Raw genomic sequence first — 17,644 nt, 5'->3', positions numbered from 1 at the left:
GTTCATTTCTCTATGCTTTGGGTGCTAAAGGCTAGTTTTCTTCCCACAATGTGACATTTGGCAATCACATCGTTGTAGAGGTACATAAAAAATGGTATTGTCGTTGATTCGTCTCATGCCTGGTGATTACTGAGGGCAATTCATAAGCCTAGGGTCCATAGAGTATCTGCACCATGAAAATCCTGCTAAAGGTCATTCTGTCTTGATCAATGCAGTCCAGAAAATGAGAAACACATAAGTATAGTTTAGTCCCATTGATTACAGCGGTGGTTTGATGCTCCTAAATTTACCTGGAATCTATCCAATATGTGTTCCAGGTTCTATTCCACATGTGGAGTACAAGAGAAGTACTAACAGAAGTTCAACCATCATAATTTGCCTGTTTTATTTCATGTTAAAGTTTAATGTACAAAAGACATACAATTCTCAGTGAAAGCAAGCCTATATTTATAGGCATGATGGATGATGGCATATCTCAATTTTTTAAAATGCATTTTTGACATTACTGTGCTAAATGAATCCAGACATGCCCTGTAAAATTCCAGAAAAAAATATCCAGGTATCTGTTTGGCTTCTTTCTATACACAGCTATTCTCTTCTGGATCCATGACTTCCATTATACAATTATCAACAAGTTTTAAGCTACCAAGCATAATCATTTGAGGTTTGTAGGGAATTTTCCAAGGACTAAAAATTTGAGTCATAACAAAATAATTAGAACTTCATTTTCGTTTTTAAGATGTTAGGCCCAAATTCAAATATCTTCATCCGTACAATAGAAGGCTGTATGTGTGCTGCTGCATATAAGGATCTGCTTACAGCTACTCACTATACATTGAAGGCTGAAATGAGCTAGGGATGGATGAGAAATTTCTTCAGTTCTAATTTTTATATGAACATGGCCAATTCACACCTCCAGAACCTAGACGTGAGTGAGAATTCGCTTGCACATGAAATCTGCACCTTTCTGAATGTTGCGATACAATTCACGAGTGAAAAAAATGCACACAAAAATGCATATGTTAAGGAAAAGTGCTCACAACATGTGTATATTAGGGAAAAGTATGCACAAAAACACATTAGATTAGGGTAAAAATCACTTGCAAAACCTTTCACGCCTGGAAAAGTGCATACAAAAATATATATACTGGAAGAAACGTGTATGAATTTTATTATTATTATTTTTCATGCCTTTTTTGTGTGTGTGAATTCGCAAACTGATGCAGGAATGGGCCAAAATGAACATATGTTTGGTAAAATGAGAAACTGAGCGAAACAAAAATGGACAGATCCACCCATCCCTAGATATTGCCAGCTTTAGCAGAACTGTTTATAGAGGAGTGAGGAAAGTGGAGCCTGAAATGCCTCCTTCAGTTCCCCAAAAAATGACTGGAACTATCAAAATCCTACTATTTCTTACAGCCTGTGTATATTTAACTCAATATGGATCACCACACGTGCTGTATGTGTAGATTGTTTTGTTCCATCAAAAAGCATGTGAAAGTGCATTCAGAATTGGATTCAGCAAGGGGAATCTGCACACAGAGTTGGGTGCCTCTACTTTGCTTTCACAATAGCAGTTTATAGTTTTGAAATGGGGCTGCAGTGTACCCATAAATTCACAAACTATCTGGACTGGTTTAAAAGCTATCAGTTCTACGGCCGTAGCTAGACCTAAGATTTATCCCAGGATCATCCCGAGTTTATCCCTGCCTGAGCGCTGGATGCCCTGTGTGGCACTTACATGAACAGGTTTGACCCCAGGACAATCCTGGAATAAACCTTAGGTCTAGCTACGGCCTACAAAATAATGATGTGGGCTTTTAGAGGCCTGATCCATGATCCTAACAACTCTTCTACTTATCCTCACAAAATTTTGAATACAGTGATTCCTTTGGCTCTTGGCATCTTCAGGTTTTCTTCCTCTGCGGTAACTTGCTATTGACAAGAAACATGCACATTTAGAAATTGTTAAAATGTTTTGGCCACAGTAGGAATGAATGGCCCTACAAATACACGCTGCATAAAGAAGGCTGCCGTTTTAATTATACAACAGTGTATCCATGACAAAGACCATATCTTGACCATAAAAATTCATTTTTCTACCACCCACACATGCTTCTAACTATACAACAAAGAATATCGACAATATTATTGCTTTGGGGACGGATTAAAAACCTGGCTTGCCAGGTTTTTCAGCAAGAAAAGAAAGGAAACAGAAAGAAGAGGTGGAAATTGTGCATATTTAAGAATTATTTAAATACCATTTAAATACGGTATATTAAATATTAACATATGGAATAACAGCCCTTTCTGGAGAAATCCCATAGAATAAGGAGGACAAAGCCAAGAAGGTGGTATCTTTCAGAAGCAGCACCATAGAACGTTAGGGCATAATTACACGTGACCCAGGAAAAATGCAATTAAATGGGAGGGGAGCAATTTGCATCAGGGTTATGGTACTGGGAGAGGTGGGTTAGCCATTTCCCCCTTAACAATTTACGGGTACCTGTTGTGCACCTTTTCCCCCCACCCCTACATGGTTAATAGTAACTGGTGGAGAGGCAGGGTGGATTTCCATTGGAGAAATGATGAAGAGGGGAAAAGTTAGCCCTCCACCGCCAGTACAATAGCACTGGTTGAAATTGCCCACACCCACACTTAGTTTTAAGGCTAACAAAAGAGATTGGGAGATCTTCCACAGCACAAGCAGTTTGGCCCTAACATGTGAGATTCAGCAGTGGTGAATGGGTCCTTGTCTTCCTTGCATGAGCATCAAGCTTCAGTGAAGTTTGCTGGAAGTGGCTTGACATATTTGCAAATATTAATGGGGAACGTTTACTTTAGAACACCTCCACACAGACTTCTACAGATGGAATATAAATATTAGTTAAATTATAAAGCATTATTCAATATCTAGTAGAATGAATTCTCTCCAATGGGGTTCTGCTAAGAAACCACAAACAAATGCATCTCGTTAAGCTAATATAGTTAATACTGTGTTGTTTAAAAGAGTATTAACAAATCCAGAACCAGTGTTCTTAGATTCCAAAAAAATAATAATAGCTGGAACAGTGCTATTACCACCACCGGCTGGTGCCACAGCATGTTTCAAAAACAATTTTCCCTTTTCACCCTCTTTGCTGTAAGATTGTGTGCTTAGATTCCATCGCGCCATAAGACAGGCTTATTATGCAAGGAACTCTGCTTTTAAACAAGGCTCATAGCTGCTGTTAATTTTTACTGAGTTCCTGCAAAAGATTTTCAAAAACTGTTCTGAAAATCCCAACAATTCATTTTAAAATGCATCAAGCAGTAGTTTCCTTAATCATTCCCTTTGAGAAGTGGTTTTGCCACAGAAAAAGCTGAATTAAACAAAGCAATTGCTCACACTTTGGCAAGTACGTTTTAACCAGCGTCTTCCCTCAACCCACCATATTAGCTGCATTTGTGAAGTTGAGTGCTTCCTGGTGGTGTTTGTTTCTTGAGCAATACCTTTAGCACTTGTCCTGACAGACAGGAATCATCTATAGAGTGATTCTGATCGGAACTAGATGCAGGATTGTAGTTTGTTCTTCCTCAGCCTTCAGTATAAACTGATGAAAGTTGACTCGGGCAACGGTCAACGGCATTTATCTGAAGGAAACTTGAGTCCTCAGTCCCGTTGCGCAATGAATCACCAAAGATGCCTGTGGAGCCTGATGGAAGATCATAAACTGGCAAAAAAAGAATTGAAGACATTTGGGCATCAATTTGACTGATCTGGAAGAATTTGGGGGTGTCTTACATAGAAAGAGCCTAAGTACATGTTACATGCAAATATGTGATTCCTTGTGCATATTCGGAGAAAGAATCCCCACATGTGTGTTCAGAGAGCAGGAGAGAAAAGAGAAGCCGGCTATTCCATTACCTCTCCTGAGAGACCATCTGTCTCTGGGTCTCCCCAACTATCACCTGGCACTTGAGCTTGTTGTTTTGCCTCTTTTCCCCACATCCCCTTTTCCATGTGTGACACATCTTTTAGAATGTAAGCTTGAGGCAGAGACTGTTTTGTTACTGAGATTTGTAAGCTGCTCTGGGAGGCTTTTTGGCAAAAGAGCAGGGTAAAAATGCTTTAAATAAATACATAAGTACATAAAATATAATTAAATTGCATGTTCGGAACACTGCAGAAGGAGAAGACAAGTGGTGGCAGGGAATGTGTTTCTCCACTCCAATCCCCCTCCTGAAACTTCTTTTCCATACAAAAAACAGCCATCAGGCGAAAGCTACAGGGTTTGGAGGGGATGCTTAGCCCTTTCCGAACGTGCTGCTACTCTGTTCAGTTGGCTTTGGTAAATGTCATACGTTTCTGACACTGCCCTCTGGGCATCTGAATGAATGCTCATATTCATCAAATCTGTGACACTTATAAATGAAACGATAGATTTGCAAATGATATATGGTGCAGTCAAGCATGATGGATAAGAGACAGGACTAAAAGATGGAACTGCAAAGAAGGAAACAGGGAGGGTAACAATTGTGTTTCAGTTCACTTTTGATAAGAATTTCCCAAATTTTTTCACATTTCTCCAAATTTTGGATGGTCAGAACTCGAGATTAAAAACATCTGGATGTAGAAGATTTGTCCATCCACTGCTTTGCTATGCGAAGTCTAGGTTTGAATCCTTGTGTTTTCAACCATGCTAGTGTTGAATTAGGGTGACTCCTCTTTTTTCTTACAGACTTCTCAACTATATGTAGGGATGTCACAGGCGTCCTATTCGGTCCGAATCTGGTGGCAGCCCCCCCCATCTGGATCCCCAAACCTGGCTCGACAAGCCATGGGGTGCTTGCGCTCAGAGAGTGCTGCACAATCCATGAGTACCCCACAGCTGCCTGCTTCCCCCACGAGCTGCCTGCTTCTCCCTGCTGTCCAGAAATGGTGGGCTCCTGAAAGTGGGCAGGTCTGATCTTGCGCACAATGGCTGCTGTAAATAGCCATTTCCACAAGGATAGCGGCGACATGGCACTCGCACATTGCACATTGAACCATCCAGGTTCGTCTCGCGTGGTCTGGCTCACATGGGCGAGTGGCAGCGGTGAAGCCACAAGCACCCGCCGCTCCCAGACCCCGATAAGTCCGTCCATCCGTAGGTATATGGCAGCCAGGTACAACATTGTCCTGTCCATGTACTTAATGAATTCGTCTAGTGAAGATGGGTGAGAATTTCATTTCAATTTGCATTTTATAAGTATTTACCCAAATTTGCCAATGTATTCATATTCAAGACAGAAAGAACATAAGATCTTAAAACTTAAAATGCAGGAGAAAGCAAGTTCCTACTTCAAATCTTACATCTACCATGAACTCACTAGGTAGCCCTAGACAAGCCAGCCTCTCTCATCCTCAGTCCACTATATGCAATATGAGAGATAATAATACTGACTTAGAAAATTTACATCTAGAAGAAATATCATGGAATGTGTTCTTAACTAACAAGATCATAATAGATGCTTACCTGTAATACCAGAGTGAGCAGAAAATGCTCTGTGAAAAACATCAAAACCTGCCTGACCCATAGATGTGGGTACAAGACAGTCTTCAAAAGGAGGGACCATATTACAAGTTCCAATGTGTTGTGTATTCCTCTGATTATCAGAATAATGTGGGGAACAGAAAGTTTGCAGTTGCCCATAAACACCTGAAAAGGGGAAAAAACACACACAGAACCATATCGACTATGTACATAATTGGCTATTATTATTATTGTTGTTGTTGTTGTTGTTGTTATTAGCATTTACACCAAATTTATTATAAACTTTTCTTTTTCCAGAAAACGTTTTAACAATCTGCTCCCGGTTTCTTTAAATTTGCTAGATCCTAATTCAGGTGTCACCATAGCAATTAACTGTCATGACATTTTCATGAGAATTGTCCCTCCAAAAATAATATCCACAAACCTGACCTTCTTTAACCTTCAGAAAGTTAATCTTTTGCTTGATTACCCTTTGCCTAATTACACAAATTCACCCTTAATGCCCTTGTGAAAAGAAACGAACACACACTACAAAGAAGGATAGTGGCAGAAGCTGAAAACCACGGTTTTATTGCCTAGTCCTGGGCATTTCCATCTCTTACATTTTCTAAAACCCAGCACTGTGAAATAAAGAAATGGTAACCAGTCATGTTCCATATCCTGGATCTTGAGCCAAGAAGGAATCAACCAAAGATACAGCAAAAAGGCTCCTACTTCTTTCCTTAAAAATATACCTCCAAAAGTACTGGTGACAGGAGGGAAGAGCTCTAGAATGACTCTTTAAAATTGTTCTGAACTACATAAAGCAAAGCTTCTAGTCCTCAGTATACTTGAGAAAAGGTTGAAAACATGATTATAGCATTTATAAACTTAAAATGCATTTGGCTAGAAAAAATTAGCATTTTGAAAATAATGGTCAAAGAGTGATAATTACAAGTTTATAGTTTACATTCTTATTTTCCAGGGATGAGGAGAGTATTTAATCCATGACTCATGTGTTTCTAACATTGGGCAGTCTTGTGTAAATCAGTATTACCCCTAGAGCATTTGAGATTCAGAAGAGAGTATTGTGTAAATGTCGAAACAGGGAATGAATGTGGAGCAATGCAAAAGAACATTTTCAGCCTGGCTTTTCCTGCGCTTTGCCAGCTGGCTTCAACTACCAGAGATGGAAATAGCTGTTTCTGGTAACTGCTGTGACTCAGCTGTAAACTCTCACAAGCATAGCCACCACTGGTGGGGCAGTAGTTATTTTTAAGAATGCTTTTCAAGTAAGCACAAAGCACCATTGAGAGTAATGAGCTAAAAACCATTTTGGAACGTTGTTTTCTATTATTTTACTACAGCCACTTCTCTTCTTAAATGTCAGCATGGAGGAGGGTGGGGGGAATCTGTTGCAAATAGCCAGCACAATTTGCAGACCAGTTCATTTAGGGAAAGATAAGAGAAGGTGAAAATATTATTAGTGAATAGAGCTGTAGTGACTTGCCTCTGTGTGGGCTTAGTTGCTAGTACTAGTTTAGATAGTAGCACTCGCTAATCTGCAGCGAATATTAACGGAAGTCAAAGAATCCAGAGGCTATATTGATGCAATGTGTGATGTGTGGTACTGCATAATATACAAGTCTTTCTCCACTGAACAGAGGTAGCCTGATTTGGAGGATCAAGTTGACAGGCTGTCAAGGCTGCAGGATGTGATATTCTTTTTTAAAAAATAATCTCATTTATGCAAAGGAATGGAGGTGGGGGAGGAAAATATATATAGGCCTAATCATGATGACCAGGAAACAGGGATTCAATCATTACTAAATTAACACAATGTCAGGACCCGTGTTTTTTCTGTGACATTGTACACTGACCACGATCCGTGTTTGTTTTGTATGTTACATTTATATCTCGCCTTGTCTTCCAATGAGCCCAAGGCAGCGTACATGATCCTCCTCTTCAATATTATCCTCTCAACAACCCTGTGAGGTAGGTTAGGCTGAGAGTTGTGGCTGGACCAGAGTCACCGAGTGAGCTTCATGCCCAAGTGAGGTTTTGAACCCAGGTCTTCCGAGTCACAGTCCAACACTCTAACTACTACGGCCTCACTAGCTCTCTTCATTACACAACCTCACCACTGTGGTGTGATGCTGCCAGGCCAGCATTCAGATGTTAGCATCAGCAGAAGTTGGCATAGCAGCATTAAACTGTTGTATGACATGCCACTGGACAGCAAAGGTTACTGTAAAGCAAGGGTGGGCAGCTTCCAGGGATCAAGGAAGCTGTTGTGGATTAAATGGATACTGTTGTTTTAAGATTTTTGATGGTTTTAAATTTTGTATACTTTTTAATGTTCACTGTTTTTAACTTCTGTAAACCGCCCAGAGAGCTTCGGCTATGGGGTGGTATATAGATTTAATAAATAAATAAATAAGGGACTGCATTGCTCTCCCCCAGAATCCACCAGGAGCTGCACGCCTCTCCCCACACTGCAATATTTGCCACCCAAATTGCTGCTGGAATTGCTCTGGCGGAAGCAAAAAAAGAAGTGATTTTTGCTGAAAACAAAGCGTGCCAGGTGGGGTAGACTTGTTTGGAAGCACAACTGCACTCCTGGGAGGCGTCTGGGAGCATGACTATGCTTCCAGACCAAACACATGTTCCTTGAGGGTCTTTTTTCAAGCAAAATGGCCACTTTTTTTCTCACAGTGGCAAACTCAGGGTGGGGCAGTGGGAGCCACAAAAAAGGCCATGGGGGGCATATGTAGCCCATGGGTTGCATGTTGCCTACTCATGCTGTAGAGGCTCTCCTTTATGATATCCTAGAAACATTCTGGCCATCCAAATAAGCTACATACACACAACTAACATTTGGCAATTACCCTCTGTAACGGGATGGTGACAGAGAGACAGCATTTGCTCTACTTGCAAAACATAGACTGCTATTGGAGCAACAAAAGCCAGTCAGTGTGCTGTTGGGCCCAAGAATATCTATAGGAGAAGAATGTCCATTGGTTGACTGCCTGAAGGACAATGAACATGAAAGCCAACCAACCCTATATTCTAATATACAAGTACAAGTGCTTTTCAAACAGATTCTGGGACCGGCAATGAATTGGTTTAGTTTAATTTCTATTCACATTTTTGTTAAATAGGAAATATAGCAAATCCAACTGCATTTAAAAAAAGTTACCTACAAAAAAATGTCAAACTCTGTGATTTGTATCATCACACACAAAGTTTGTATAGGCTGGAAATGCTGATGAACAATGGATCTAAAGTCCAGGGTTAGAAGAGGAGAAAGAAATTGAAATGAATGGCTGCAGGGAAGAGGCAGAATGAAGCCAAGAACAGCAAGATAAAACCATTCAGTTAAGGTTAGACCCAGAGTTGAGGCCCACAACTCTGTTGTTTCATGGCAATCGCCTGGGGACTACATAATCTCTGCATTTTATTTGTAGGCAGTAAACCCTCTACTCTTGGTTATAAAGTCTCTGCAAAATTTCAAGCAGTGTTGTTTGCTAAGACAATACTAACATTCCAAACAATTGTAGTGAATACTGCAACTGTGGCACCCACTTCCAGAAGGTTTGATCCATCCAATCCAAGACAGCTAATGTTTTGCTTTATTGTACTTCCCCTATTTAATGAACCAGCATCATTACTGGTAAGCCAGATGTTCCCAATCCCCCCACCCCGCCTTTAAATAATCACCACCCATCCCTGTTTAAATTTATTTGATACCATTAATTACTCACCCACTTTGCAAGGCAAATCCCAGCTGCAAACATAAGAATTGTAAAACACAGGGTGTCACAAGTACTATAGAATATCAATAGAAGCATTTATTCAAAAGCATACGTGAAAAAAATGTGCTTCTTTCCTTTTCAAGTGTGTTTTCAAGTGTTGAAGCCAAAGAGCAATGATTTTCAGATACAAAACAAGTATAAATGTATTCTCTTTTCTCTCTCATACACACACAGAAGACACACCCATAGGAGGGAGGGAGAGAAAGAGAGAGAAGTTAATGTAATTTGATTGGAGAATGTGCATAAACACTGGTGATTGTGCACGTTCACATAAAAACATGATAAATGTGCACAAATAGCCTTCGTAAATAGTAAATGTTATAGATTATCTAACCAGCAGCTCCAAGTGATGCTGAAGAATGTGTACCAGCTGGCAGCAGAAAGACTATATTTCATAAACATGATCAATTCATGTAATCTCCACTTATACCAGTGGTGATGTATGAAATTCTCTATTTTTGCTGGCCATTTATGTATATCCTGCATGCCTGCATTTGAACGTACACCATCCATGTTCCAATCACACGTGTTCCACACTTACCCTACCCCCTATATATAATGCAATACAAGATCTAGCTAGGATCTGATAGAATTCAACCTGTTACTGTTCAATCTTGACAGATGATGTCGGTGGGAAGAACTGTGTGGCAGGAACAGCCCTGACCGCCTGAACTGGACATTATGCTCTTCTCCAATCCTGGACTGGTCTGGGGGGGGGGGTGCTTCCAAAGAAGGATTGATCTTTGCCCTCTCACCAAGGACACGACCGCCAGAACCACTACTGACTTTGGAGCACAATCAAACCTGTTCCTATGAGGATTCTCACTGCCACCCAAGCTAGCTGTCTGGGGGAATAAGTGTGTGTGACACTTGTTATTGCTCCCAGATGAGGTCTGAGTGAGGCAGATGTTTTCAGGGAGGGGCTGCTCTGTGCCCCATTGCCAAGGGATGAATAGACATCAGGTATAGGGTGAAGAAATCTGTTCCTTTGTTCCAAGGCAAAGATGAAGAACCACAGGCCTAGGGACCAACCCCGGCCCTCCTGAGTTTCCTATATGGCCACACACCTTTTCCCTGGCCTTTCTGTTTCCTTAAATTTTGGGCTAAACAAGCTATTACTTATCTATTGCTCTGTTAACTTCTCCACAGAATTTATGTATAGCTGCTTTGGTTTTAATCATTTGAATAAAAATTAGAAGAACAATTCTGCACATCATCTGTTCTTTCTGACACAACTTTAAAAAGGATTTTCATGAGCAAATACTGCACATAGCAAAAGAGGAGTGGGAGAATCCTTATATAAATAAAACCATGTCATACCAGGTGAAGAGAACCAAGGGTAAGAGATGGAGATTATGCTAGCTGGAAAATATTGGACCTTTGGTACTGCTGAATAGAAAGCAAACAGAACAGATGAGCTTCCTTGACTCTTTCGCAAATATTGTTCTCTTCTTTTGCCTTCTGGAACAGTAGAAATTACCTCATTACTAGAGTTTCAGCATCTTCTGAGCTACTCCAATGTAGATTCCGAAGAGGCATTTAAATCACACTGACTGAGAAGAGATTTCCTTTACTCTCGCTGCAATGCAGGTTCTCGGTGTAGAACAAAGTTCCCTAATTTGATGTCCTCCAGATGTACTGAGACTACAAATCCCATTACCCTCAACTAGCACAACCATGGGCTGCTGGGTTGATAGTACAACACATCTGGAGGGCACTAGGTTGGTGTAGACGATTTATCTATTACATCCTTTGTGTATAGCCACCTATAGATATACCCTTGTCCTGCATACGTGTTGCTTCTAGGAGGACAGACAGTGCACGCAACATCCCAGGAGGAATGAGGGATGTTGCACCTGCCATTTTCTTTTTTTTTCTGTTTAATGAAGATGAGCGCAAATGCGCTCCAATGAAAAAGTCCGTTTTTTTGGAAAAAACAACCCGATCCCGATCCCCCACCCCCACCCCGGATGGGCACGGAGCGCCCGAAGAGCTCCGTGTCTCATGCCTGGTTCCCGCCTCCTTGAGCTTACTCGCGAAGAGACAAGAGTATGCTGGGATGGCCACCCACACTTCCTGCGGTCTCGGGATTATCTCAAGACCACGGTCAAAATCGGGCTAAAAGCTGTCCCAGTTATTTATTTGTTATCCCAGGGAAATGGAGAGATCTTCCCTCCCTGCCCCTGGGATCCCCTGTGCATCATGTGGATGCACAAGGATGATCCAGGGACAATCCCCAGGATAAGGCATGGTATAGACATGCCCATAGTCTCTGTGGAAAGGGAAAAGCGAGTGGCCCAGTCTCAGCCAAGGATTGGCATCTTTGGGTAGGGCTCCAGTGTCTGGGAAGAGTCCACCACAGCTTGGAGCTTCCTGTTTGCCCGCTTCCAGAGTAGACGGTGGTATCAGCTGCTTATCTTCCTTCCTGGTGCTTGCTCGCTCATCCACTGGGGCTCCGGCTGAGGGGACAAGGGGTGGCAAAGGTGAAGCAAAGATGCCATCACCCGAGTGGGACCACCAGAGAGGAAGGGGCTAACTAAAGGTACCTTGCCTGAGGGTCCCCAAGCCCTGAAACCCACATTGCTCTCAGTGTCTGGTTGTGTGCATTATAATGTTTTTTGCACACTGCTAATACATTGTATCTAGCAGCAGCGGTTGTTGCTGTTGCAGTGTCCAGCAATGGGTAGTAACAACAGTGCAGTGCAGTGCCTACTCACTTTTCCTTTTCCTTTTCCCTTTTTTAAAGCAGAGCAATTACCTACGATTGGCCATTAGTTATTCTTTCCTTTCTGGTGTAAGTGGCTGTCAAGCACTGAATAAGTACATCATAACATGGAGAATGCTGCAGCTGATATGAAAGGTTATTAGCTGTATTTGACTGCAACATCATTTCTTTTAAGTTCGAACACCCACTGATTTCACTGAGCTTTTAAAATCTACTGTTTTTAGGAACTTAAGAAACCATTTACAACCTGTTTTGTTCAAGAGTCTTCTTGGCAACGAAACTCTTTTTCTTGTGGGTACAGCCAATTTAAACTGAACTGACAAGTTTAAGACTACATATTGAGACAGAAAAATGTCACTATTGTTCGGTAGCAGATTGAGCTGAAAGTTCAGTAGCAATAGCTACAACCGTTTAAATCATGTGAAGGCAGCATAAGAATTGCGAGAGACAGAGGCTAACAAAGCTTTCCCTGCTACCTGATATATATACCAAATAGACTAGGCTGATGAAGTAGCTCCATGGGACTCTTCTGGGGAATTGTAATAGCATGACCCGGGACAACGGGTGGGTGTTTTTTTGTTTTTTGCAGCCTATGAAGAAACTTAACAAAATACTTTGCATCACTGCTTTCTATTTTTTGAAGTGCCGAAAGGAAAAGAGTAATTTACAGAGGAAAGATATCAGGGCAGTGCAAAAGGCTGTAGAATGAGGCTTTGAAACTCCTACTAAAAGTGGTGGGAGGAATAGGTGGCTGTCTAGTGTCTCATGTTCAAAAGAATATTACAACAAATTATGCTTGAAAATTATCATGGAGTGTCATACTCCCTTTTTTAAAAAAAAATAATAGAAGGAAGTGAAGGACAAAAGGCTTTGGAACATGTCTGCAATAGTTCTCTAAGACCACAGACCCAAAATCAGCTGAAAGGGAAAGAAGTGTTTTGGCTTTCAAAGGTCCTCATAACATGTTGTTCATCACGCAAACAGATTTTTAAAATGCTGTTATTTCAACTTGATTCCAAACACCAGTGCGCTAATCCAGAGGGATTATATAAACAGGAAAGCAGGCTTTCAGATGCAAATTACTATGTGGATGAGAAACTGTGTGTGCAAGTTGTGGTCCCTCCTCAATCCACGCCAACATACATGGAGACGTAAAAAAGAAAGAAAGAAGAAGAAGCTAAAATGCTGTGGCCCAGCTATTGAGGGGACATACAGGAATGGATTCGGCACCCCACCCCACCCCAGTATCTCCTTCGCTATCAAAGAGCTGGTCAGTGGGGTTTAAACTTTTTTTAAAAAAAGCACTCTACACACAAGGCCCCCAGGGGGAACTACCATTCTCCACCCCACAACAACGACCCTTGAAGGATACTACGGCCTTTGCTAGACCACGGGTTAGCCCGGGATGAACCCCGGGCTCACCCCTGTGCGTCCAGATGACGCACAGGGGATCCTGGGCTCAGGCAGGAGTCAACCCTCCCTTGCCCTGGGGTAACGGGCTCCAGTTGTAGCCCAGTATTTCCCATGGCCTTGGGCTGAGCTCGAGACCGTTCTGCCGCTTTTCCCGGCTACCACAATTACTCATGAGTAACCGGGAAAAGCGGCGGAAGGGGCGCAGCGCTCCTCAGGAGTGCTGTGCCCATCGGGGAAGGGGGGAAATCAGGGCGGGGGAAGTGGCGACATAATTTTTTTTAAAAAAAATACCATTGCTGCTCGAGCGTTCCTGCGCAATGGCCCCTTTAAACAAAACAAAAAAATGGTGGATGTGACGGGGCTTTCCTACAGCCCGTCACGTCTGACGTCTGGATTGGCACGACGGCCCACGCTACTTGTACCGCGGGCTCACCCCTCCTCCCGCACGGATTCCCAGGTAGGTCTAGCAAAGGCCTACATCATGAAACAGCATCCTTTCAAAGAAGGCCTGGTGGGAAGAAATGGCAGCCATCAGGGCTGCAGAAAGGAGTGCTTCTGCTGCTTGTGGTAGTGCCAAAACTAAGGCCTTAGCTAGACCTAAGGATTATCCCAGGCAAATGGAGGGGCCGTCCATGCCTGCTCCTGGGGTCCCCTGTGTGTCATTTGGACTCACAGGGATGATCCCAGGACAATCCCAGGATATAGGCCTGGTCTAACCATGGCCTAAGTTGAAAGAGGGGTCAAGGTTGAGCCTTCGCTATTAAGGTAAAAAAAAACACCCATCCTTTAAAATGTAACAAATTTCTCCTGCCCCTTCAAAACAAATAGGCAAAAATACCCACCACCATCAATTCTGTGTATAGTTTACAGTAGAATAGCAATGATGCTACCAGTCTGGATGTTTCCCTGCTTGATAGCTGCATTCAAAATTACTACTGAATTAACAGCCTCCTGTCCCCACTTCATTTTAAAAATACCATTAGCCCTCTCTCATGCATTGGCACTCAGTGATAGAGCTCCGTCAGATGAGCATTTTATTCCACGCTCGTTACTGGGCACCCATGGATTTTCATAGCTCCCTCTCATAACATCGTCTGCCTCTCGAGTGCCTCCAGCCCCTTCTTGCCTTCTTCGCGTCACAAAAAAACACACAAAAAACCCCTCTAGAGTAAGACCAATTTAAAATTAAGACGGAAGTTGCCACTATCTCCTGCTGTGTGCAGGAGAAGCAGCACGATCAGAACAGCCCACTGAATGGGCCATGTGCATGTTGTTTACTTCCTCTTTCAAAAGAGGAAGTAACCAGCAACAAGAGCAGGGGCTGAGAAGCGACGGTAAAGAAGGATGATTTCCCTCCATCAGATGGAGCTCACAAACACTGACAGTATGCCATTGAGTTGGTGCATGAATTGCTGTGGAGGCTGAACATACTCTGGTAAATAATAATAATTCATTGAACCTCTGCATCATACTAACCAAATTTTGTGTGCTGTATCCTTTATGTCATTTAGGCAAATGTGCCTATATTTGTTTATTTTGCATAATTTATTGCTTCCTTGAGGATGGGAATAAAAGTTCTAATGCTTTGCCTCTTGGTGTCCAAAATTCCCACAGAATTGTTCTCTGTTTTAGATAATTTACTAAACGCTGTCCAGAAGTCTTCAATACTATGCCCATATCCATAAGGTCTAGAAACATGCTTTTAAAATAATGAAAAGGTACTTTCTCTGGATGTTATATACTTTGCCCAATACCTGCACATGTGTGTGTGTATGTGTGTGTGTGTGTGCAGAACTGTGGAATATGCATAGCCTATGCCAAATATCATGCTTATAATTCATGCTTAAAAATTAAATTTGGGACATTCAGAGTTGCAAAAGTTCTCCTTTGAAAATCCTGGACTGCACTTCACAACTTTGTGAATAAGGATCTGGATGCAACTGCCTTAGGACATAATCCTATGTTGATAGTCGGCAGCCTTAAAAGTTGGAGGCTGCTGAGTGTTCTAATGCAGGGTGGCTGGAGCACAGAGGTAATCCTTGCTTTTGTGCTCCAGCTGCCCTGCATTTTTTTTAGAGGAGCAATTTTACCCTTCTAGCCATGGTGCTTTGGAGAGGGAGGGAAGGAACCTGGAGCGAGCATAGGAATCTGTGTATGGCAGCTTCCCCGGTCTCCTCTCCTCCCCTCCTGGTCCCTGGGACTGCTCCCTTTTCCTCATCTCTGCGCTCAGGTTTCTGAGTGCAGAGATAGCCAGCACAGTTCTCTCTGCCCCAACTACAAGGCAGAGGAGGTGGGGAGCTCAGTTTACTAGCTCTGAGGTCGGAACCCTGTCTCTGACCTCGGAGCCAGTAAACCAACTATCTTGTATTCCCCCAGATACTGTCTAGGGGCCAAAGGATTGGTCTCTCCAGCACTTTTGAACATTCAAGTTTGTCTCCTAACCACAGAGAGAGAAGAGCATTGAAACTATTCTCTGTCTTACCTTGAATTTGGATGCTATTCGGCTGAAAAGAGGGGGCTGTTAATGGCTCATATGATTTCAAATGGGTTCCTCCAAGTTGCTGGATATTGGAAGGATGTGGTGTCCTCTTCTGCATCAAAGCAGGCGGGGGAGGAATTATCCTAGGACTTATATGGTGAGGAGAAAAAGAAGCAGACGCTGAAAATCTGAGAAATTAAAAAAAAAAACTCATTAAAAATGGTCAGGTGAAAGGCAAGATTTGATTCAGTATTTAGTTCTCGATACATTTCCCCCCAATGCCACAGAGTACAAAACAGCTATTCAATTGTTACATCAATTGCTGAATATATAGTACCACAGTGGAAAGAAAATTATAATGCTTTTAATGCACAAATACCCTATTCAGTTCCACAGAAAGGAATCAGATTCTACAGTGATGAAGCCCAGCTATGCATTACAATAATTAGATATTCATCTGGTGGATGCTGTGTTCCATGGGAAAAAATTCCAGGAGACAGGGGGTAGAGTTCAACATGGATTACAATAGGGATATGAAATCCATGAAGTCAATATTGTTTTTACAGAGATGGATGGAGGGAATGAGACCTCAACTGAATTTCAAAATTGGTGGATTGTGTGTTATAGAATCAAACAGACTCAACTTTCTAAACAAACATTTCAGTTTTATTTAAACAAATGCTTTCCTACAGAGTTCACTCTGGCTGCGCCCTCTCTCTTCCCAGGCCAGAAGTAGTAAGTGTTGTCCTTAACTACTTCTCCTGGTTCCTTCCAGGAAACACAACCCATTCCGCTTGAATCTAGTCATTCCTTCACATTGCTATAGACAGGTAAAGGTCATTTTTACTCCCCACTTTACCCCTAAAGCCCACCATGAGGAATGAAATGTCTTCCATCTTGTTTGTTTCCTCAGTCCTAAATCTTATACTTTCCTTTAGAGTAGCTTGGAGGAGAAAGAGATAGATTGGGGGACATCCCACCTCCTATTGTCAGAGCTGATGGAAGGAAAGGGTTTTTTTCTTAGGGCCGGCCTTAGGCGTAGAGTGCTGAGCTGAGAGGAGTGCCTAGCTGAGTTCAAAGGGGCGCTAAGCTGAGCTGAGGCGTGGGGTGCCAAGCTGCGTGCAGTGGCTGTGGTTTTTGAATGTGCTGTCTGCAGTGAACTAAGCTGTCAATTTCAAGTGTCTGTAACGTTTCTTCCAAGGTTTCAAGATCTTACGAAAAAGATCTTCCTTCAATGAGCTTGAAATTATGTTTCCTTTTCAATGTCCACATAGGAACTGCTACAAAACAAAAAAAATATTATCAAGTAAAACCTGCGGTAGTTCTGCTGCATTGCCTAATGCACTGCCACTGCTCAGAATGTGGCTTTTCGAACTTTGGCTTGTGCAAACTGAAGCACAGTGGCTGAGAGGTCAAGGGCATTCTCGATGGACATCACATCTGCACTAGGCCCCATAGATCCTCTGGGTGACTCTGCAAAACTGAGGCCTTAGCTAGACCTAAGGTTTATCCCGGGATCATCCCGGGGTCATCCCTGTTCATGTAAATGACACACAGGGGATCCCGGGAGCAGGCAGGGGCGACCCCGGGATAAACCTTAGGTCTAGCTAAGGCCTGACTATCCTAGCCCTCATGTTCCTTACTTCTCCTGCTTGCCAGGTTGCATGTGAAAAATTGCCCCCTCCCTTAAGGCATGGCATAAAGTCAAGAACCC

At 42.4% G+C, this 17,644-nt stretch overlaps 1 protein-coding gene across 1 annotated transcript in view; it reads right to left on the bottom strand.

The window, feature by feature from the left end:
• Positions 1-3,258: 3,258 nt before the first annotated feature.
• Positions 3,259-17,644, bottom strand: part of GLIS3 (GLIS family zinc finger 3) — a 161,910-nt gene continuing 147,524 nt past the window's right edge. Inside the window, exons 8-10 of the mRNA XM_063128554.1 lie at positions 15,934-16,118; positions 5,502-5,684; positions 3,259-3,716 (exon numbers count right to left, since the gene is read on the bottom strand). Of these exons, the coding sequence (XP_062984624.1) occupies positions 3,580-3,716; positions 5,502-5,684; positions 15,934-16,118 (505 nt within the window). The 3' untranslated portion in view covers positions 3,259-3,579. The remainder of the gene's footprint in view (positions 3,717-5,501; positions 5,685-15,933; positions 16,119-17,644) is intronic.

This window comes from Elgaria multicarinata, chromosome 6 (genome assembly GCF_023053635.1).
Source record: "Elgaria multicarinata webbii isolate HBS135686 ecotype San Diego chromosome 6, rElgMul1.1.pri, whole genome shotgun sequence".
In the NCBI taxonomy this organism is placed as follows: domain Eukaryota; kingdom Metazoa; phylum Chordata; class Lepidosauria; order Squamata; family Anguidae; genus Elgaria; species Elgaria multicarinata.
The sequence above is the reverse complement of the archived record's forward strand: the minus strand, read 5'-3'. Positions and strand labels throughout refer to the sequence as shown.